At 42.1% G+C, this 23,372-nt stretch overlaps 2 protein-coding genes across 2 annotated transcripts; one reads left to right on the top strand and one right to left on the bottom strand.

The window, feature by feature from the left end:
- Window positions 1-678: 678 nt before the first annotated feature.
- Window positions 679-11,401, bottom strand: GPN3 (GPN-loop GTPase 3). The gene is made up of 8 exons (XM_049867050.1): window positions 11,192-11,401; window positions 10,588-10,696; window positions 8,174-8,341; window positions 5,676-5,800; window positions 4,738-4,853; window positions 3,919-4,015; window positions 1,603-1,731; window positions 679-1,015 (listed from the first exon to the last, which is right to left on the bottom strand). The coding sequence occupies exons 1-8, from the start codon at window positions 11,237-11,239 to the stop codon at window positions 953-955; spliced, it is 855 nt and encodes a 284-aa protein (XP_049723007.1). The 5' UTR covers window positions 11,240-11,401; the 3' UTR covers window positions 679-952.
- Window positions 11,402-11,852: 451 nt separating this feature from the next.
- Window positions 11,853-22,494, top strand: FAM216A (family with sequence similarity 216 member A). The gene is made up of 7 exons (XM_049867056.1): window positions 11,853-12,090; window positions 14,396-14,436; window positions 18,185-18,306; window positions 19,477-19,606; window positions 19,686-19,869; window positions 20,426-20,508; window positions 22,123-22,494. Exons 1-7 carry the CDS (start codon window positions 11,999-12,001, stop codon window positions 22,239-22,241), a joined length of 771 nt encoding a protein of 256 aa, XP_049723013.1. The 5' UTR covers window positions 11,853-11,998; the 3' UTR covers window positions 22,242-22,494.
- Window positions 22,495-23,372: the final 878 nt, after the last annotated feature.

Consider the following 23,372-nt stretch of genomic DNA (forward strand, 5'->3'; position numbering starts at 1 on the left):
TAACTCAGAACATGATTCAGGCATCTGCGGACAAAGAGCCAATTACAGTCACGTGTTGCTTAACAACCATGATACATTCTGTGAAATAGGCTGTTATGCGACTTGGATGCTGTGTGAACACCGCATTACACACAGACAGGCCCTGGATTATGGGCCCCAGCCCGCCCACTGTTCCATCGCCTGAGCAGTAGCAGCCCAGGCCCAGCAGCCTCTGCCGCCACCTACCCACGAGACTTGCCTGAAAACTGTATTCACTGGATACAGGAGGCCGGCCCTGCCAGGTATGTGGCTGTGGGCTGGCCTGGGGCTGTACCAGCAGCCAGATTGGGACTTTGAGCACGTTCAGGTGCGGGGTGGGGACAGGGTGTGTAGATGCCACGGAGCATGACTGGTGGTGGCGGCTCTGGCTGCCACTGCTGTTTTGGTGAGGCCGCTTCCTGATCACGTGCAGCCACCTGGAGCCAGGAGCCTGCAAGCACTCCAGACCCCGCCAGCCACCCGCCAGCACCGCGGCAGGAGCTGTGGCAGGCACTGCCCTGTACCTGGAGTGAATGGACGCACAGCTGCTGGACGGGTAAACGAAGCCAGGAGGAGAGGAAGGAGAGGAGGAGACGGAAGACGAGGTGCTGCAGGGGTTGGGATGCGCCCTGGAACCCCACTGCTCATTCACTCTGGGGGTTTGGGGTCTTTAAAGCCATTACAACAAATAAAGTAACAAACAAAAGGAGAGCAGCTTCCCCTTTCAAAAAAAACCCCAACAACAATCTTACATGACCATGGACATATATGCAGTTGGATGTTGCCCGAATGGATGTTACGTGGTACATGACGGTAGTATTTTTTTCCATTAGAGTACGTAGCTTTCTACTACTGCATCCTCTAAAGAGAAGAATGTCTTGTGGGTTCAGCCAGAAGCTCTTCACGTGTACACAGTTAATTTTCAGTAAAATCTTCACTCATTCTGGCGTTCTCGAAAATATTCATCGAACATAGAAGATGACTCCTCTTCATGTTCCTGACCCAAGGGAAACAAAACAGAACACGCATTTCATTTCCTCTCAGGTAGACCTGGTATGTATCTACATATTTTCCCACTGATACTCTCTAATGAGCTAACACCCAACAGCAGCTCTGGGTGTTGCTTACAGGTAACGGCCAAGAGTAACAAAAGGCATGATTGGTAGGATTTTTCCAGGTATGTGGTAAATTAAAGCGCTTATCTGTCATTAGAAGCAGTTCTCCCTTGAGTTTACAGTCACTCACACTGATTCTCAGGTAACAGCCTGACTACCATCAGTCTTTCCACTGATGTATGAGAGGGCAGCCCAAGCTCAACAGCATAGCTTCTTGTCTTTGCAAAACCCCCCAAGCTCCGATTACAAGGAGACTTAGCTGAATCGTGTTGTCTCAACAAAAGGGGGAATAAAGCTGATCTGACTGCTGAGCACAGGTGTGAATTTCAGAGCTCACCTAGGAAAGCCCGGGGCACCGCCACCTCTCAGACAAAAATTAATCTGAGTTGCCTGAGTTTTGCAGGAGGCCAGTGAGTGTCAGGAACCATTGCCACCAAAAGCCATCCAACAGCCCAAGCTTGGAAATTACCTTTGGTTCTTTAAATTCCAAGTCTTCTCCATACTGAATGGCAAAATCAATATGCTGTAATACAACGTTCATGCTTTCTTCATCTGACTGGTCGTAAGGTAAGAACCGCACCATGCTGTAGTCATCGATCTGCAAGTTGGGGAGTTCAGAAAGATCCACTCTGAAGCTGTGCAAGATACATCATTTTCAACCTACATTTGAGCTCTATAACCTTTTGTATTTCCAATTACAAATGTGGGAGGGGGAGGGGAGAGGCAAAGGAGACAGCTGGAAAGGGAACATCAGCAAATCATTATTGATTTTTCTGACCTCTGACCTACTAGAACACTGTTAGCTTATTACTTAACTGGACACTTGCTGCTTCATGGGTATTTATCTGATTTCCCCAACTAAGGGAAATTTCAAAAGGGCATGAACAATTCTAAGATCCCCATATGGCCTGGAATACTAGACATATCAGTTAATTTATTGGCCATTGCCAATAACTACTTCTGGATTAAGCCACTGCCCAGGCAGCCTGCAGTGCCCCACCAATCTCAGTGGGTTGCCTGTGCTTTTCCTAAGAGCGGCCATGGGCTGGATGAGGGTAAACATTTGACCTGGGGTTACAATCCACAGATTTGTCAGCAAATTTGACGCCTACGGCTTTGACCAAAGAAAGCCTGTTTGAGCCCATCAGAGGTGTACTCTCCCTAGAGTTTGACCTGAGAGAGAAAGAGAAAGCAGCCAAATGGTATTGGACACTAGCGACATGAAGTTATGCAACAGCTGCAGTTGTCTCCACAATGACTCAGAAGTTGTTTGAGGACATGACCGAACAGGTGTCTTGAGCAGGGACATACAGACGTATGCTGAGAAATTGAGAAGGCGGCCTACGTTTCTGACCTGATGTTCCCACCTTGATTTCCCAGAAGGCTCGACTGTGCTCTCTGCCCTTCTGTTCTGTGAAAATCTCTGTATCATGATATTGCCACATTCCCCACTTTATCCTCACCCCCCGCTCTACCAAGAAACCAGGAAAATGTCAACATTCAGCACCGGTCACACTAGACACGAAACCTACGTGTTAATAGTATGCTGTGTAACTCCTTTAGAGATCAGACATAAATATTTAAGATTGTTGCAGAGGCTCACGTAGGCGGCACATGGCAGCTCCAGTTACTGTTACTGTGGAAATTCTGGTCAATGTGCTTTTCTCTCAACCAGTCCGGAGTCCAGAGTCCTGGCTCTGTGTCAGTCAGGAGCCCTTCCCCGAGCCTGTCTGTGGTCATAGGCATTCGATGCTCCGACTAGCTGGCCTTAGCCCGTGCCTGTCCCTGGAATGCGGAAGCCAGCACCACTTAAACCTCAAGACTAAGAATTGTGGGAGGGGGTGTTTCCCCAGGGGGAAACACAGGACTGTTCCAAGTAGCAGGACGAAGGGGCTGCCAGGTAGCTGTGTTCGCTACTGTTGCCCCACCAAACAAAAAAAAACGAACCCGTTGTTGTCAATTCCGACTCAGAGCAACCGTAAAGGACAGAGCAGAACTGTCCCACAGGATTTTCAAGGGTATAAATTTTACAGAAGCAGACTGCTACATCTTTCTCCCACGGAGTGGCTGGTGGGTCCCAACCACTGACCTTTCAGTTAGCAGCTGAGTGCTTAACCACTGCTCCACCAAGGCTCCTTGTTGCCCCGTCAGACATTATCAAAACCTTATTAGGGAAAGACCGACTCTGACCATGTAGTCCATTTTCTAAAATAAAAAACCAAACCAGCTGCCATCAAGTTGATTCTGACTCACAGCAACCCCACGTGGGTCAGAGTAGAACTGTGCTCCATAGGGTTTCCAATGGCTGATTTTCTGGAAGCAGATCACCGGGCCTTTCTTCTGAGGCACCTCTGGGTAGACTCAAGCCTCCAACCTTCCAGTTATCAGCCCAATGCATTAACCCTTTACACCACCCAGAGACTCTATAAGCATCTGAGGACAGTTAAAAATCCTGGTGTTCATTTTCTCAACTATTACAAAATCATAAACTGAGCTAAGCATTAAAGCTAAATGCTGACTCTAAAACAGTTAACAAATTCTGGAGAAAGTTCTGTGTGCTGTTGGTTACGGCAACTACAGTATGACCCCTCTTTCCCTGCAGCTCAGGACATCCTTCATACCGAGAGTTGCTTTGGTGGTAAGAAGCAATGACAAAGAACACCAGCAGATAGTCACATTACTCTTCTTAAAACAGATAAAACTCCTTATCTAGTTCTTCTTTACCGTATGAGTTAGAAATTTTATAAAAAGAATCCAGGTCACTAAAAGTATTCTACAAACTTACCAGTCCACATATAGCTTTAGTCAATTTTTTGAATTTTTTGCTTCGTAAGTCACTTGTAGAATCATTTAACAAGGAGTACACATCTGGATCTAGAAACCTTCAAAAGCGAGAAAGAAGACCATTGTTAATAAAGAATAAATCAGGAATCTAATTTATAGACAAATAAAACTTGAGAGGTTTATCTCCGCAACTGAGCTCTGATGATAACACATAGACAGCGTCATGGATTGAATCGTGGCCCTCAAAAATACGTGTTATAAATCGTAACCCCTATACCTGTGGTTGTAATCCCATTTGGGAATGGGTTTTTTCTGTTATGTTAATGAGGCAGTGCCAGTGAAGGGTGTGTCTTAAATCAATCTCTTCTGAGATATAAAAGGGCAGATTGAGCAAGCAAGCAAGCACAGATGGGACAAGAGAGATGCCATGCCATATGAGATCTCTAAGGGACCAAGAAACAGAAGCTAAAAAAAGACAAGGACCTTCCCCCAGAACCGACCAGACAGAGAAAGCCTTCCCCTAGAGCTGGTGCCCTGAACTCAGACTTCTAGCCTCCTAAACTGAGAAATTAAATTTCTGTTTCTTAAAGCCACCCAGAAACCCTGGTGAAGTAGTGGTTAAGTGCTACAGCTGCTAACCAAATCCACCAGGCACTCCTTGGAAACTCTACGGGACAGTTTTACTCTGTCCTATAGGGTTGCTGTGAGTCGGAACCAATTCGATGGCAGTGGGTTTGGTTGGTTTTTCAATGCCATCCACTTGAGATATTTCTGTTATCGTAGCACTAGGTAACTAAAACAGATGGTGTTAAGAACTCACTTCTCAATTTCCTTTTTAGCTTTCTTACTCAGCAGATCCATTTTTGTCATGATGTTAACTTGTGGAATTTCTAGAGAGATCATTGCACTCAGGGCTGCCATGACGCCAGAAAGAAACTGAAAGAAGAAACAAAAAAGAGAAGATGAATTAACTGCACCAACAAAGTTCATGGTCTCTGCGTAAAAGAAGGCTTCTGCTCCTAACTGAAACAAAACTGACCTCAGTAAAAAAGAAAAGCTAATGTTATAGAAAAAGAGACAGTTCACTAGTCAGATGGTTGACTCTTGGCTCCTTAAGGCGAGGATAAAAAGGGATGATACGGATTTAATCTACAGTGATCACAAATCTCAATTCAGACAGATATCTTCAGCCTCCCTTCCCACTGAATAGTCCTCAAGGGCTATTTATAAAATTGGTCGCACATAAGCAAATAAATATTCACACTTCAGGTAATTCATGAACTGGGCATAAGGCTCTCAGTTAATTAAAAATAGACTTTTATAAATATACACCAGCCCCATTCTTGATGGGCAGCTTCTCAAAATTGGTATGACTTTATTGCACTATTTTACAGTTTTCTTCAGTTATAAAAAAGATTACTGTCACTTAGTAATAACCAACAAAATCAGCTGCCCTTGAGTCAACTCTGACTCATGGTGACCCCAAATGTGTCAGAGCACAACCATGGAAATAGGGTTTTTAATGGCTGATTTTTTGGAAACAGATTGCCAGGGCTTTCTTCCAAGGTGCCTCCGGTTGGGCATGAACCCCCAACCTTTTGGTTAACAGCTGAGTATATGAACTATTTACACCACCCAGGGACTCCATCAATGAGGTGCATTAAATAACCCTGGAATGTTCAGGATCATTATGATTAAAGGATACTCTCTCTTGCCTGTACTCCTGACTTAAAATTGACAGTGGATTTGTCCTCATACCTTGAATGACTCCACCATGAACTGAGAGTCAACAAGGAAAACCCCGCAGACTCGGAACTCCCACTGTTCAAGCTGCTGAATCAGCTGTTTCATCACAGGCAGGTGCGTGTACAACTCAATCTGACCTACACAAAGGGCAGCACAAGAAGACAAGCAGGAAATGTGTTAAATCATCACGTTAGAGGAAATAAGCTTTTCCTGGAAGGTCTTAAACAAAGACACCTGGTACTAATATGTCGAATTCTTAAGGAGCCTCACAGCCTCTTGAAACAATCATAAAACCTAAGGTGCTGCCGCCATGGGGCTCCCAAGCAAACAATCCTGTTTTACACAGAAAATGGGCTTTGTCACACTTTAGTCTTCTGCTGATCAAAAGTCAGTGCTGAACGGATATAGGCACACCCATGTTCACTGCAGCACTATTTACAATAGCAAAAAGTTGGAAGCAACCAAGGCGCCCACCAACAGATGAATGGATAAATTATGGTATATTCACACAATGGAATACTACGCTTCCATAAAGAACAACGATGAATCCATGAAACGTTACATAACATGGAGAAATCTGGACGGCATTATGCTGAGTGAAATTAGTCAATTGCAAAAGGAGAAGTATTGTATAAGACCACCATTACAAGAACTGGAGAAATAGTTTAAACAGAGAAGTAAATATTCTTTGATGGTTAGAGAGGGGGGAGGGAGGAAGGGAGGGAAAGCAGTTTTCAGTAATTAGACAGTAGGTAAGTTTTATTCTAGGCGAAGGAAAAGACAACAAACGATACAGAGAGGTCAACACAACTGGACTAAACCAAAAGCAAAGAAGTTTCCTGAATAAACTGAATGCTTTGAAGGCCAGTGAAGCAGGGGTGTGGGTTTGGGGACCACGGCTTCAGGGGACATCTAAGTCAATTGGCATAGTAACATCTACTAAGAAAACATTCTACATCCCACTTTGGAGAGTGGCGTCTGGGGTCTTAAACACTAGCAAGAGTCCATCTAGGATGCATCAATTGGTCTCAACCCACCTGGAGCAAAGCAGCATGAAGAACACCAAAGATACAAGGAAACTATGGGCCTAAGAGACAGAAAGGACCACATAAACCAGAGACTACATCAGCCTGAGACCAGAAGAACTAGATGGTGCCTGGCCACCACCAATAACTGCCCTAACAGGCAACACAACAGAGAACCCCTGAGGGAGCAGGAGAGCAGTGAGATGCATAGCCCAAATTCTCGTAAAAAGACCAGACTTAATGGTCTGACTGAGACTAGAAGGACCCCGGAAGTCATGGTCCCCAGACCTTCTGTTGGCCCAAGACAGGAAGCATTCCCAGGGCCAACTCTTCAGACAGGGATTGGACTGGAACACGGGATGGAAAATGATATGGGTGAAGAATGGGCTTCTTGGATCAAGTAGACACGTGAGACTGTGTTGGCATCTCCTGTCTGGAGGGGGGATGAGAGGGCAGAGGGGGCCAGAAACTGCCCAAATGCACACGAGGAGAGAGAGTGGAGGGAGTGTGCTGTCTCATCGGGGGAGAACAATTAGGAGTGTATAGCAAGGTGTGTATAAATTTTTATAGGAGAGACTGACTTGATTTGTAAACTTTCACTTAAAGCACAACGAAAATTACAAAGAAACAACAAAGGTTAGATGAGAAGCTTAGGAGGCAGTGACTTAATGGTGGTGGAATAACGTGAAAAAGGATACCAAGAATGTAAACAATGTCACTGAATGCAGAGTTTGTTGAAATGATATATCCTTTGCTGGGTATATTTTTACGAGAAATAAAATAAAAAAAAAAAAGTGTCACAAAGGAGTGTACGGTTTGGGAAGATTCCTCAAGCCGCACACTTATGATGTGTGTGCTTTTCTGGAGGCACGTTAAGTAAACAGCAAGAAAGAAACATGAGGGTCACAAATGATCATAGTGAGGTTAGGATCAAGCCTAAAATTCATAAGACGGTTTAAGAAGCCTCACCTCATGACATTTTCCTGTTTGGTTACCATGTTCCAGCCATGTTCCATACACCAGCCTTTTCGGTCCCTCCAACCCACCCCGTTCCTTCCTGCCTCAAGGTCCTCAGCATGCTGTGCCCTTGCCTGGACCACTCTTCCCTCTCCTTCACCTTATGGCTCAGCTTAAAGACCGTTTGATCACAAGCTTCCCCTGACCTTCTTGCTACTTCTGCAGGGCACCCGTCACACAACCATGCATTAAATAAACGGATGATTTTTGTTTATACCAGCTGGTACCCCCACTTGACTGTGAGCTCCAGCAGGGCAGAGACCATGCCTACCTTGCCCTCTGCTCTATTCCCAGTGTTTCAAGTCAGCACTCTGTACACCCAATGAATGAATCAGAGCCCATGAATAAGAACTCTTGACCTTACTACAGCACAGAGCTTAGAACTATAAACACTCACTTCACTTTCCCCAATGAGGACAGAAGTATCACGACTTCAAGGGAAATGACACATTGAAATTACTGACTTACCTGGACAATCAAAAAGGATGTAGTCGTCCTCGACATGGCCCAGACAGTTCTCCAGCCAGTCAAAATTATTAGCAAAGTACTCCATGCAAAATACCAATCCTCCATTGGGACCGAACCGCAGGGAGTCATCCTCCATCACATCATCGACCTCGATCAGTTCCCGGATGTCTGCAAAGGCACGACAGGGCCCAGGATACCAAAACTTCCACAGAAAATTTCCTAACCTTACTAGTAAGAATTACCTACTATATAAAAAACTCACACGTATGAAATTACTTATGTACGTGGTGTCCACCGATACAAAATGAATGAAATACTAATAAATACCATCTCTCAGGTATACCGTTAAGTGAAAAATTCAAGCAAGGTGCAGAATTCTGTAAGTACGCCATCACTGGTGTTAAAAAAAAAAAAGATGAAAAATCACTACATATATATAACACACGTATGTATTTGATTGCATAAGACTTATCTGTGGAAGGACACACCAGAGACAGGTGATATTGGCTGCCTCAAGGGAGGGGAGCTGGGATACAGAGCTGGGAGGGAGGCTTTTTCCTATATACTCATTCTATTGTACCTTTTGCATTTTGAACCACGTGAATATGTACTACCTATTCCAAAAAAGTAAAACCAAACCAAACAACAACAACCAAAAAAACTTAGCCGGCATTAAAAATTTTTCTTCCCAACCACCATTCTTTAACATGATGACCCTACCAGAAGTGCTTAACCTTCCTGAGCCTCACTGTCTTATTTGTAAAATCGGGGAGAAAAATCATGTATCCTGAGGTGGAAGAATGAGGGTTATCTAAGAGAATGTACATAAACCACTGATCTTTGTAGCTGTTGTTAGCTATTGTCAAGTTGGCCCCCAACACATGGCGACCCCACGCACAATGGAACTAAATGCTGCCCGGTCCTGGGCCATCCCCATGACTGGTTGTGGATCAGACCATTGTCATCCACAGGGTTTTCACCGCCTGATTTTCGAAAGGAGATTGCCAGGCTTGTCTCCTAGTCCATCTTAGTCTAGAAGCTCTGCTGAAACCTGTTCAGCATCACAGCAACACAAAAGCCCTCACTAACAGACGGGTGGCAGCTATGCATGAGGTGCCCTGGCTGGGAACTGAGCTCAGGGCTCTTTCGTGGAAGGCGAGAATTCTACCATGGAACCACTGCCCCCAAGCCACCTATTAAGGAAAAAAAACCAAACCCTTTGCCAGTGGGTCGATTAGGTTGGTAGTCGATTACAAACTGTTTGTAGGAGCTTAAAAAATCCTGGTATATACGTGGTTCTCTCACCGTTATTAATTTTGACAAATCAGTACTTATAATTTTCTACCTCAGGTTTTTCCTTTGTGCTCAAACCCACAATCTCCACTTATGGAGAACTGGGCTTCATTTTTATACTATAGCAAAACCTGTGAGAATCAGAACTCGACAGGACTGCTTTGTTTTTCTGGGCCTCTCAAGTTTTCTGCCTTTGACAGGGTGCAGCTTACCACTTTTCTATTGCTCTCTGTTAGGAGAAAATATTTTAGTTTTCTTTCTCTGACAGGTTTCGGCCTTACACAGGTTCCAGCTTTTGCAGGTTTTACTGTAATAACATCTTCCTAGGCCCTCCCCCAGGGATAAAGAACTGACCCAAGTTGGGACAATAAAGTTGGTCTCCTAAAAGGATGAACCAAGGACACTAATGGGTCTGAGACACTTGGATCAGAGAGTGATGTGAATCTCAAGTTGAGGAAACCTTGTTGGGCCATATGCATCCCCAAAAAAGTAGGTCTACCAGTGGGATAAAAATACTGAGAGACAGAAAGCCTGCTCAAACATCTCCTCCTCAAGAGACATCATCCATGCCCACCCCACCTAAAGCAGCCTCCTGCAGTTATTCGCCATCATCCTGTTTGCAGTCCTTAATACAAATGTGCAGATGTTTATCACTTCATTTACTGCCTATCTCCCCCACGAAAAGGTTCATGAGGCAGGGATAGTATCGTCCTGTTCTCTGCTATAACTCTGGTGTCTAGTATAAAATAATTCAAAAAACATTTGAATGAATAAATTAAACAAAAAAAAAAGTTTTTTTTAAACCTCAAAAGCCTAGGCTGCTCACTTATAGTGTGATCAGCACTATACCAGATTCACTACAGCTAGACTAAGCATTTAAGGGAGAGAAGGGAAGGGTGATGCGGAAGGAGTTCACTCACTTTTAATTCTTTTCTCAAGGACCAAGACACAACATCAGGAGTGGCTGTCACTAAGCAACATTTTGCCTTTCCAGTTCACCATGTGTGCTAAAATCATATTTTGGAAACCAGGGAGCTGACTGTAATAACTAATTTCTCAACTTTCCTCCTGAACAGCGAGCACCTACTCTACCTGACCTCCCCGATTTTCCCTGGACTCACCGGCCATCACAGAGTAGTTGAAGTGCTCTGCTGCAGGATCTAAGTTCACGACTTGGACAGACCGATTGAGGGCTTCACAGTGCTGGACCATGGTGGCACAGTAGGTGCTCTGTAATGTCACAAGGCCAGGGGAATGAGAGAAGAGGCCAGGGACACCACTATCCCCTAGAAGAATTCTCCAACCCCTTGAGGCAGTGTCCACTAAGGCCAAAACTATGCTTGCGTCAACCAAGCTCTGAAAAACACTGCTACGGTTCTGGAGTTGGACAAAACTAGGTTCATATTCCAGCCGTCACTTACTAGCTCAGTGACCTTAGGCAAAGAACTTAACCTTCTGTACCTTTTTTTCCTTCTCTGTGAAGTAAAAACGCGACCAGCCTCAAAGAGTTGTTGTGGAAAATCAATGAGGCGTTTAGCGCAGTATCTGGGGGCGAAAGCATCCGACAAATACTAGCAATTGTTGCTACCACCCTTTCAAAAGAATGAAATAGAGCAGAAGAGAGTTACCCAGGGTTCCCACTACATACACCCGCTTCTCCATACCTCAGGACCCGAACCCCCAGCGCCCCACGAACTCCGACTTTTCTCTCCTTCAAATCCTCACCTTCCCGCTGCCTGCGGGGCCCATGACCAGTTGCGCATACCGAGGCATACCGGCCCTCGGGTTCCCAGCACCGTCTGCAACACCGCACCAAGAGTGGGACCACCACGCTCCGCTTCGCCTTCGCGCGACGCCCACGGAATTCCGGAAACACGACGTGCGGACCAATCACAACCCAAGTTCCTTCCGGCGTTTCCCGTTCTGCCACACGTCTTACTACGGAGAGGCTCGCGGGCCAAGCCCGTGTGAAACGCGTCCTGAAGAAATGCCTGAAGGGGTGGAGTAGAGCCTGGTGTTTGCGCGTGCGCAGAAGCAGTTGCGGAAGTCGACGGTTGAGTACAGGCGAAGCCTGGTTGCCTAGGTGATAACGGATAACGGATAACGCTCAGCATCCTTGCGCCGGATGCTTTGGCTCTTGGTTTACGAACGAATGTTTGGTCTAGATGGCGACACCCAAGATTTGCAAATTTGCTTAGGGTCTGGAATATCGAGGTGGAAGGCACCTCTTGTTTTAAGAAGAATGTATAGTTCCTTCCCGTGACGCATCCCCTGCACAGAAAAACGCAAACGTGCCAAGGCGCGATCAACTGCGAACCCTCGGCCCCTCCCCCAACGTAGCTCTGGGATCGCGATCAGCCCGCCCCGCTCTCCCGAAGCTCTTCGGGCAGTGTCCGGACCGCGTCGGAGGGGGCGAGACTCCGGCGTCCGCCTCTTCACCCCAATATCTCCCGGCCTGACTCACGAGTGCTGAGGCGAGGGAGGGGACGGCTGCTCCCGCACACGGCTCGCGCTCAGGGCACCGGAGACAAGATGCCAGGCCCGGGGCCAGTGTCCACCTGGACCGAGTGCAACTCTTCCGCAGAGCCTCCCGCAGCGGCCTGGACCGAGGGTGGCGGCGGCGGGTGAGGCTGCGGGGACCTTGGGGTTTGGAGGGCACCGCGAACAGCCCCGGGCTGTGGGGTTCCCGGCTGGAGGAGGGGTGGGAGCGAGCTGCTCCGCGAATGGACTGGTCCCCAGTGCACTGGAGTGAGAGAAGGGGAACGTTTGTTGGGGTCGGGATGGGAACATGGAGGCTGACTGGTTCACCGTGTAGGGGAAGGGCTTCTGAGGGAAGCCTCTAGGGAGGGTTTGCTGCAATGACTGAAGGCGGCGACTCCGACAGTCGCCCACGTGCACCTTTCCGCCCCGAGGGGGCGCTGAGAAACTTGCTGGATAAGTTGCCCTCAGGCTGGGCCGCAGTAGGTCGCTCTATTTAAAGGTTAGGGCAGCATAGGGAGAAAAAGTGCCCGGCCCCACATTCCGAGGGCTTCCGAGTCAATAAACCAGAGCCTTGTGTGTGTCAAACCGGAGTTCATAATCGCCAGGGAGACAGATGACTATTAATATTAGAGGCACCTTGATCTTGACATTTTCTTTACAATGAAGTGCCTTTCTTCGTTAACCCATTTCATTTTGGGCATGTTTTTACTGTTTCCTGGATGGTGAAGACAGCTGCTTAAGTCACTGCTGGAGGCCTCTGCTTTTATGCCTCCTTATCCCTTCCCACCATTATTCCCGTAAAAGCCAGAGCCATTGGCTTTTCGCTGCCCAATTCAGCCCATGGTCATGGCTGCGGCTGCAACCATTTTTTTTTTTTTAATATGTGGTGATTGAAGACTTCTTAAAGTTGGGACGGGTCGTGTGTTTCTTTCCGGTTCTTCACAGTGCTTGAGAAATTGCTGAATTCTAAATATATCAGGAAATCAATAAACCCTTGGTCATTGAGTAAATGAGAGGAAGAGAGAAGGAAGGGTGTTTTGACTTAATCTGAGAAAAGAAAAAAAGAACTTGTACAGAATTAGAGACATTCTGGACCTATTTATCAATTCCAGCATACCTCAATTACATATAACAAAGAATAGAATAGTCTTTTATTTATTGTGCTTTAAGTGAAAGTTTACAAATCAAGTCAGTCTCTCATACAAAAACTATACACACCTTGCTATGTAACCCTCGCTGCTCTCCCCCTAATGTGACAGCCCACTCCTCCTGTCCACCCTGTATTCCCAGCGTCCATTCAATCAGCTTGTCTCCCTCTGCCTTCTCATCTTGCCTCCAGACAGGAGCTGCCCACATAGAAGTTCACTCCTCGTCAGTATCATTTTCTGTCTTATAGTCCAGTCCAATCCCTGTCTGAAGAGTTGGCCTTGGGAATGGTCCCAGTCCTTGGGCTAACAGAAGGTCCGGGGGCCACCACCTCTGGGGTCTCTCCAGTCTCAGACCATTAAGTCTCGTCTTTTTATGAGAATTTGACGTCTGCATCCTACTGCTCTCCTGCTCCCTCAGAGACTCTTGGTTGTATTCCCTGTCAGGGCAGTCATCGGTTTTAGCTGGGTACCATCTAGTTCTTCTGGTATCAGGCTGATGTAGCCTCTGGTTTATGTGGCCCTTTCTGTCTCTTGGGCTAACAGTTACCTAGTGTCTTTGGTGTTCTTCATTCTCCTTTGCTCCAGGTAGGTTGAGACCAATTGATGCATCTTAGAAGGCCGCTTGCTAGTGTTTGAGTGTTTTTACTTACCAAAGTGGGATGCAGAACACTTTCTTAATACATTTTGTTATGCCGGCTGACCTAGACGTCCCCTGAAACCATGGTCCCCAGACCCCCTGCTACTCTGGTCTGGAGGCGTTTGGTTATATTCAGGAAACTTCTTTGCTTTTGGTTTAGTCCAGTTGTGCTGATCTCCCCTGTACTGTGTTGTCTTTCCCTTCACCTAAAATAGTTCTTGTCTACTATCTAATTAGTGAATACCCCTCTCCCTCCCTCCCCACCCTCGTAACCATCAAAGAATATTTTCTTTTGTGTTCATAGGATAGTCTTTTCAGTATCCAGATTACTTAAAACAGAGCAAGAAAATGCCTCGTGATTAGCACAGGAGCCCATACTACTTTACTGAGCGCACTGTAGGAAGTGGGAGGCTGTAAGAGTAAAACCAAAGTAAATCGTTTCTAGTATGGTAAAAGTCACAGATAACTCACTTTCAAAAAGCCTGGCGCTAGCAGAATTTAACAAGAATTACAAGAAAACTTTTACAAGACATTATGTCTGCTGGAAACATGGAAAGTAAAAGCTATATGGAATACTGCCCCTTTTTCATTTTAAATACCTCTTTATTGCCTATAAAGCTGTCTATCATATATCATTTACCCCCCCCCCTTTTTTTTAAACAGATCAGCAGGACATTCTTATTACCAGAATTCCAAAGGTACTGGTGAGTATTGCATATAAAGCCAATAATACCTATAAATAACCTGGTTCAGAGAAGCCAATATGCCTGTAACTACTTACACAATAGAATTTTAAAAATAGGCTTCATTAGCATAGTTGGTGAACTAAGTTTTTAAGATTTTCAAGGAACAATCCAGCAGGTTCTTTCTCTCCTGTCAATATCACATCAAGCATTTTTAAAAAGGTATTTCAAAATCAGCAATGAATTGAATTAGCTACTTTTATAACTGATGTTGGTTGAAAAGCACAGCACATAGCTTGGGGTTTAAACACAGATTAAAGGAAAAATTCTAAATATAACAGCTTTAAAGAATAAAAAATATTTCCCAATGCAGATATTTTCCTCTCACTTGAAGTAAATGATAGTGCTTTCAAAGTATTTACTCCTTCTCTGCTTGGAGTAAACAGAGTAAGACAGGCCCCCAAAGACCTCTTAGTAATTGCTTTTTTGTGGGTGGGGGGGGAGAAGGGAGATGGAATTTACTGATCTCAGAATATATATTTTTTAAAAAGCACAGTAGTTGTAGTTTTTAAATGTCTCATTTCAATCCAACTATATATAAACTTGGACTCACATTTGCCTTTCCTTGGAAAATTTACAGTCCTTAGAGTCCTTATAGAAAAAAATATGTGCATGCATATTGTATGCTACGTGTGTGTATGTGATTAGATAAAATGTATTCATTTTAAATGTGTTTAATTTTGGTCTCATTAATTTAGATTCCTACCTAATCAAAATTTTTACTGAATTAAGAGTTAAATGTAAAAAAGAAACAAAACACAAAATTAATTGTTTCTCATCCCAGACGTGGAGGAAAATGATTTCTCTAAAGAAGAAATTTTAACAATTATCAGTAAATGGAGTAAATCAATTCAATTATATGAAAGCAAAATTTCTAAACATCAAAATAAAAGTTTGTATACTGTAGGACCCTACTCACATTAAAAACATACATATATGCCTAGAAAAATCTCTGAAAGGTAACATTTCAAAAAGTTTTAAATGGTTACTAATGGATAGTGGGATAGTGTTTTTACTTTCTTTTATTATACACTGTACTTCGCAAATCTACAATGAAAGTTATTAGTTATAATCAGGAGAAAAAGGCTAGTACTTAACAAATGACTTATTGTTTTCCTTTGCATTTGGAATTAAGGCCTCACCCTATTTAATATAAACATTACAGTCAACTCTCAGAGGGGAAGCTGGGTATTATTTTGAATCCGATTTAACACAACTAAAATTTGACAGCCATCAAGACAATGAGCAAAACCCATTTTTCAACTAGATTTAGTAAGACTTTATAATCGCTCTAACAATAAACTAAAATCAAAACAAAAACCACTGTCGTAGTTTCCGACTCATAGTGACCCTATGGGACAGAGTAGAACTAACCAATATGGTTTCCAAGGAGCTGTAGGTGGATTCGAACTGCCTATCTTTTGGTTAGCAGCCGTAGATAGCTCTTAAGCACTGTGCTACCAAGACTCCATAAAAATAAACTACTTTCCTATAATAACATAAGACAGTTCATCAAAAATAGCAACTTAATTTTAAAAATTTTGACTTACAGATTTACAGAAAAGTTGTGAGAATAGTACAGAGAATTCCAGGATCCCTTCACTCAGATTCCCGCAAATGTTAACTATATTCGCTTTTTGTCTCTGTGTGTATGTGTCTGTCTACATACCCATACACATCGATAGCCACTGGTCTAAATACCTAGTATTTATATTAAAATTCATGAGGTCACACTGACTGCTGCAACTCCAAGCCAAAAAGCAGAGTTTATTCTGTGCTTTCCCCTTTCCATATTAATAGGTAACTCCTTTCTCCAACAGTGTGAAACCTGGCTCCCACCAACCACAACATATTTACTCATTTGCTCAGTTCTGAAATGTATAATAAATAGCTTCAGAATTGTTAACCCATGCCTTTGCAAAAAAAAAAAATGTCTAGTAATTCAAGTTCAATATTTGCTTAGAGTTCCTTTTGAGGGCATAAAGTTCAAGGGATGTATTCAAAAGTTACTTGGTTTAGTTAATTTATTTTTGTTTTCTGTAAACAACTGCTATCAGTCCTTTGACAAATTAAATTTGAGTCTAGGCTAGAATATGCATCTCAGCAATATGGCCTAGCAGGGACACAAGAGAGAGATTTCTAGATAGTTAGCCCACGATTATGGTTTGCAAAAGGATTTTTTAAAAACAAACTTTTAAAAATGTTATACTGGTATTCACTCTGTTATTACAGATTTGAAATGATGTGTCAAAGGTCATAATAACACAATTTCTAGGTAATTTTCCATTGTTAGCAAGCAAACTAGTTAGACCTCCAGCATGCAAACATAGCTCTTACTTATCTGCACTAACCATACAGTTTGCCAAAATTTGAAGAAATAATTACAATTTAAAATGCAAATCTACAGTGGCTTTTGTTATACTCTGTCCTACAGGGTCGCTATCAGTCGGAATCAACTCGACGGCACTGGGTTTTGGGTTTTTGTTATTAATTAATAAAACAAAACTGTGCTTATTTAATTCACTTTGTTAGCTACAAGCTTTTAACTTAAAATCTGTTCTGCCAGTTTTATTTCCAATAGTCAAACACTAGAAAAACCCAAATGTCCATGAACAGGTGGACAAAAAGTTAAACTGAGGTACACATACAATGGAATACTACCTAGCATTAAAAACAAATGAACTATTATTGTATGTAACATGAATGAGTCTCAAAATAATTATGCTGACAGAAGCCAGACAAAAAAAGTACACACTGTATGATCCACTTATATAAAACCCAAGAAAATGCCTCTATAGCAGCAGAAAGTTCATCAGTGGTTGCGTGGATAGAGGGGTATTTACAAAGAGGCATTTTCTCACTAAATTTTGCTAGATGTTCGTCTTGCCCAAAGTGAAGTTTTTACCCTAGATTAAGTGACTATTCTTAATATGCCTCAAACTGGAAACTAGTTTCTCTTCTTCTGGAAATAGAGCTCAACTTTTCTTTTTATTAAAAGGCCATTCTTTTATTCTGCCCACAGTGTTAAAAACAATGATATAACTGAAACTATGTAAAAATAACTTTTAATAAGCTTATGTGTCATTAAAGGGATAAAATTTGTGTTATTCTATATTGAGACCAATACAAGGAAATCCACCTAAAATTAAGTCTTTCAGGTGTGCTACATCTAAGATAAATGTCTGTGAGGTATGGTATAGTGGCATGGTATACCCTGACTGGTATCTAATATTAATGCTTTCACACCCTAGCAAATAGAATTTTAAAACTACAGACAAAAATCAAATGGATGATAAAATAATATTGTTGTATATCTTTAAAGCACAAATCCTGCATACAGATTGCTCTTTAGCGTACTTCTGACATAGGATAAACTAAAAAACTGTTACTGTCAACAGTTTGCATCTCAGCTGAGTTCGAAATAATGTAGTCCACATATAATTTAACAAAAGGAATCAGCTTTGCCACCTTTGAATCACTTTGAATAAAAATTATTTTAATACTGCATAGGAAGTGTTTGTGAGTATCTTAGTTTGTGTACTCTAAAAACAAGTGATATAAGTAGCTTTAAATTTAACAATCTGATGCAAAATACTCGTAATACTCCTCCAGAATAATTGCTGGTACATGTAAATATACAGATCTTTTAAACAGTCTGTGGAACTGATCTTTGCTTATGAAAGTCACATGATAACGTCCTTGCCTGCAGATAGAATCAAAGATGGACAAAGAGTGGACTCACACACAGCCAAACTGCAGGAGTTATGGAAAACTCCTCCAATTCAGACAATTCACATTCCAAAATCAATGAAGGATGCATCCTTTCTAAAGGTATGCTAACACAAAAAGTGGTATTTTATTTAAAAACCAGTACTCTTTTGTTTTCAGAGCTGAACATTTTATTGAAAATGAGCTACTTAAAGGGTAAGGCACTGCGGATAACAAGGTATTACCAGCGTATTGTCTAGGATTCTAAGTATCTATTGGGTAAACTCATGAGTGATTGTGAGGATTTTGACATTATAGAGTCCTTATCATAAGGATTCTTTCAGGGCTTTATGAGACTTGAGAACTAAAGTACCTTTATTCTGGAAGCTTAATGCCCCAAGCGCAAAGATGTTTAAAGAAAGTACCATCCTAGAGATGGAAACCCAACCTCATAAAGATTTCAGTCAAGGACTGAAAAATTAGTAGATTAACGAAAAAAGGGCAATAAGCAAGCATTTTACTACTGTTAACCTGCACTACTCATTAAAAATCATAGTTGCCAGAAGTATCATCTCTAACTCAATGTGAATTGGTTACTAAAGATCTGTGCAAACTGGTAAATTTTTCAGATTAACATTTTGAATCTTCTCTGGGTCTATTACCCATTTAATTCAGTAAATTCTATGTGTGTGCAGATGTGCATATACACATATATACACACAGAGTGGAGTCTTGCATCTTAAGTAAACATTAACTTCTAAAATCAGCAAGTAAAGTGAAAGTCTCTGTCAGAATTATCTGTGTCGGAGACCCCCATGCCGCTCTGCGGCATGCCCCGCATAGCCAGTTGCTCTTTTGCTGCTGGAAAGATTTTTTAGTTGAGATGAAGCAGAGTAATTGGGTTGCTTTTAAGTACCATGTTATACCTTAAAAAATAAAAAAATCTTAAATACTAGCACCATTTGAGAAGGCAAATGCTCACACTGAGAGGCCTGTGGGAGCTAATACGGAACAGTGGATTCACACCCTCCTTGTTTCTCTAGGGCAGTGGTTCTCAAACCTCAGAGCACATGGGAACCACTTGAGTGGAAAGGCAAGCACAAGCACTTGCATTGTTGAAACAGCCATTTCTCTTCCTCTCTTTTTGGCCAAGTTAACATAGTTGAATCTGTGTTAAAGTTAAACGTACATATGGTGCAACTCCACTGAATACATTCATTCTTTCAGATAACGAATGTTGCCAACCTCTGTTCAAAATGCCGACCAAATCCCCTCATTTATTCCGTGTTTCAGCATCCGGACCTCACCACAGGCCAAAAGCGCTATCTGTGCACCATTGCTAAGATCTGTAACGCCAACTACCTGAGAACACTAATGAAGAGACAGTACATGCACGTGATTCAGCGCAGCTCCCAGAAGCCAGGCAGGTGCACCTCCCATGAGTTTCTCAGGAGGTCTCCCAAGAGAGGGGAGGTCCTTCTAACAGATGATTTGTATGACAGGCGTCCTCACTCATCACAGGAGTCGCCTTAGCTCACGTTACTCCCAGAAACAGCATTACCCCTGCACCACTTGGCGACACCAGCTGGAGAGAGAGGACTCAGGGCCTTCCAACATCACCGCTGCCTGCACCCCTGAAATGATCGTGCCGCATTCCCTTTGGCGACCAGTGAGAAACAAAGAAGGGTCTGTTTCGTATTGTTTAAAAGGGGGAAAAGGTCCTATTTTATTGGAAGGATAGCTGAATATTAAAGGTTGTGTTCCCTAATATGTTCACTTTGTTAAAATTAGAATGGGTTTCAAAAAGCAGGAAAGGATGTAATTTTATTCTTTACTGAGCTGACTGGGATCTGCCACTTTACTTTTCAAAGTATTTTGTGGAATTGTAAATATTTCTTGATCAGCTAGAGAGATGGAAAACTTCCCTTTTCAATATGATTCCTACTCAAATTTTGAATAATACAAACACTTCCAAAAGGAGAAAGCACATGGTTACTTCTGCACAGAGGAATATGATAAAACAAAACAGGAAACAGGGGAAAGAGATTAAGAAGAGTATTCAGTCTGCACTATAATAGCTTTGCATTTCAGGGTGAATAAGTAACAGGAGAATTTGGGGCCTGAAATGATCTCTTTGGTGATGCTGGCAGCTTAATTAGAAGAACTCTGACATTGTTTCCCACATGAGTTAGGCAGCTATTCACTTTGTTGACTCCAGTTAAGATAGTGTCCTTTCTTATAGGTTAAAAACTGGATATGCACCTAAAACAAGATGTAAGTCGCTGAAGATTTTTAGAAGACCAAGCAGACTGTTCATGCAACCAGGTAAATGGGAAATTCAAAAAATATCCATCTATAAAGACTTTATGCTTAAAATATACTAAACAAATATAGTTTAATTTCTACTACCAAACCAAAAAACCAAACCTGTGGCTGTCCAGTCAATTCCAAGTCATGGCGACCCCATGTGGGTCAGAGTAGAATTGTACTCCGTGGGGTTTTCAAGGTTGTGATCTTACCGAAGTAGATCATCAGGCCTTTCTTCTGGGATGCTGCTGGGTGGATCAAACTGCCAACCTTTCAGTTAATAATAGCCAAGTGCGAGCTGTTTATGTACCACCCAGGGACCTAAGTAAATTAAAATTAAACATGAAATACAGGTTTTGCTTTCATTAAAAATAACACACTGCTCAGAAGAGTGAAATTCAAGGCATTTCTACTTCTGAAGATATTTACATATTAAGGTGGTTGTTAGTTGCAACTGATTCCAACTCGCGTATGTGCAGAGTAGAACTGCTCGATAGGGTTTTCAAGGCTGTGACCTTTTGGAAGCAGATCCCCAGGCCTTCCTTTCAATCCGTAGTCCAGTGTTTATGCCATTTACATCACCCAGGGACTCCTAATATCAGGGTTAGAGACTTAATAAAGAATGACTTTAAGCTTAGCACTTGTTTGGTAGTCAACAAACTAGTGAAGGTGAGCCAAGCAGGTGATATCAAAATTTACAGATGCAACTCAAACAAATTCAAACTTGGGTAGGATCAGTGTAAAGGATCCTTCTACCACAAGTATACCCACTGACCACAAGTATAGAATACTGTAAAATGAAAAAGACAAGAGGAAGAGAGACTGAATGTTCAGAAGTCTTCCTCAGAATTGATAAAGTAGAACGGATTAAATGAAAGTTAAGTAATTTCCTAAAGTTACTACCTTAGTGTATAGGGAAGTCAGGAGGCCTTCTGAATTGAAATCTCAGTGCTGTGTGACACCACCACTCAGCTCTGCTGTAAATACCACTGTGCCTATCCAGTGAGGGAAGGGACAGAGGAGAAGGTAAGGCTAGTTCCAAAAAGAAGAGTTTAGGGGAAACCCCAGGTAGGAGAAAAGTTCCTGTGGTCTCAAATACACGAGGAGGAACTAAAGGGAAATGAAGAGATACTTAAGATAGGCAACTGACCACCTTAACTCCCTCCTAACCATAAGATTTTGGCTGAATCTATTGAAGGTTATTGGAGCCCTGGTGGAGCAGCTGCTAAGTGCTCGGCTGCTAACCAGAGTTCAGCAGTTTGAATCTACCCACCAGTCCTTGGAAACCCTATGGGACAGTTCTACTCTGTCATGTAGGGTCACTATGAATCTGAATCGACTCAATGGCAACAAGTTTGTTTTTTTTAATTATGAAAATCAATTATAAAATAAGATTTCGTAACAGAACTTCTGTACAACAACTTCACTAGAATACAGTACTGTGTACCTTATTTTAAAAAGATTTGGGGTGGGGAGATGATTAAAATTTTTGCAAACTGAAAGTAATCTGTTTTTGCTAAAGGCTTAAGAAGCTAAGTCATTCTGAAGGTTATAATTACATGCCAATCTGAATTTTCAGGATGAAATAGAACTTTATTTTCAAAACAATATGAACTCTTATTTTTCCTTCAGTTTCTACAAAAGATTCTGAATCATACATGAATGAAGAAAAAAAGGAAGAAGACTTACTAAATAAGTGTATGCAATCAATGTCAATTGAAGAACAGGGAGAACATCTGATGGTGACCTGACATTCCTGCATATTGATTTCAAACATCAGTTTACATGCAGATAATGTGCCAAAGGTCAGGGAAAGGGTTGTGAAGTGTGTCCTCTCTCTCTGTTTGGGATAGTATTAAGTCATTAAGTAGTTCTGGTTTGTTCAGAAACTTTTACAGCAATGTAATTGGTTTGATGTAGTTCACTGTGCCAATGTATTTGTGTAATAAAATCTACATGTAATACATGCTTGTATTTCTAACTAGATACTATTAAAATTTTTCTTGCCACTAAACTTGAATTATTTTTCTTTAAGCCTAACATGTATTGTCCGCGGTGCCTGTGTTCAAGTAACCCTTATTTTACTTAATAATGGCCCCAAAGCGCAAGAGCAGTGATGCTGGTAGTTCGGATATGCCAAAGAGAAGCCTTCCATTATATTATTAGTTACTGCTATCTTTTATTGTGCCTAATTTATACATTGAACTATATATACTAAACTATACATATATATAAAAATATATATAAACCAGAGTATATAAAGAGTTCAGTATTATCTGAGGTTTCAGGCGTCTACTGGGGGTCTTGGAAAGTATCCCCTGTGGATTAAGAGGGACTACTATATTCTGTATTTTTTTGATTGGTCTGAGGAAAATTCTACATCCTGATACAAAACAGCATTCAACAGAGATTAACACCCTGGCTTGCAAAGTAGGCACTCAATACATATTTGTTGCTTGAATACAATTTTAAAATGGAAATACCAATTTGTCCTATTTTATGAAAATTGCTACACAAACACCTGGCCTCTCAAGCTAGATTAAGTTGGGAGTAGTTCCACTGATGAGAAAATTCTATCATATATTCACTCGTGCTGCTCTGCTAAAGCATTCTAAAAAATACCTTGTTAAACCTTGAAAAATTAAAAGCTACCGCTTAAACAATCACTGCAGATTTCATGTGCAAATAAGTATATTATGTACAAAACAAATATTTAGAAAATAAAATCTGAATTCAACATTATGACACAAAACGTTTTAAGAGATGAGAGCTCTGAAATTTCTTCTCATCTACCTCATCACTTTGATACTTACGTACACAGTTTCATTTGGTCTCTCATTTTTTATGGTTTTTTAAATTAAAAACAAGTTATGAAGAAAGTA

The sequence above is a fragment of the Elephas maximus genome, chromosome 22, assembly GCF_024166365.1.
Source record: "Elephas maximus indicus isolate mEleMax1 chromosome 22, mEleMax1 primary haplotype, whole genome shotgun sequence".
Taxonomy (NCBI): domain Eukaryota; kingdom Metazoa; phylum Chordata; class Mammalia; order Proboscidea; family Elephantidae; genus Elephas; species Elephas maximus.

Excerpts from the sequence above, each read along its gene's own strand:
- GPN3 (XM_049867050.1), bottom strand. The coding sequence starts at position 11,239 with ATGCCTCGGTATGCGCAACTGGTCATGGGCCCCGCAGGCAGCGGGAAG. Across the intron at positions 10,697-11,191 it reads GCCCCGCAGGCAGCGGGAAG|AGCACCTACTGTGCCACCAT; the intron begins GTGAGGATTTGA and ends GTGACATTACAG. Across the intron at positions 4,016-4,737 it reads GCTAAAAAGGAAATTGAGAA|GTTTCTAGATCCAGATGTGT; the intron begins GTGAGTTCTTAA and ends TCGCTTTTGAAG.
- FAM216A (XM_049867056.1), top strand. The coding sequence starts at position 11,999 with ATGCCAGGCCCGGGGCCAGTGTCCACCTGGACCGAGTGCAACTCTTCC. Across the intron at positions 19,607-19,685 it reads GCGCAGCTCCCAGAAGCCAG|GCGTCCTCACTCATCACAGG; the intron begins GCAGGTGCACCT and ends TTTGTATGACAG. Across the intron at positions 19,870-20,425 it reads CCAGTGAGAAACAAAGAAGG|GTTAAAAACTGGATATGCAC; the intron begins GTCTGTTTCGTA and ends CCTTTCTTATAG.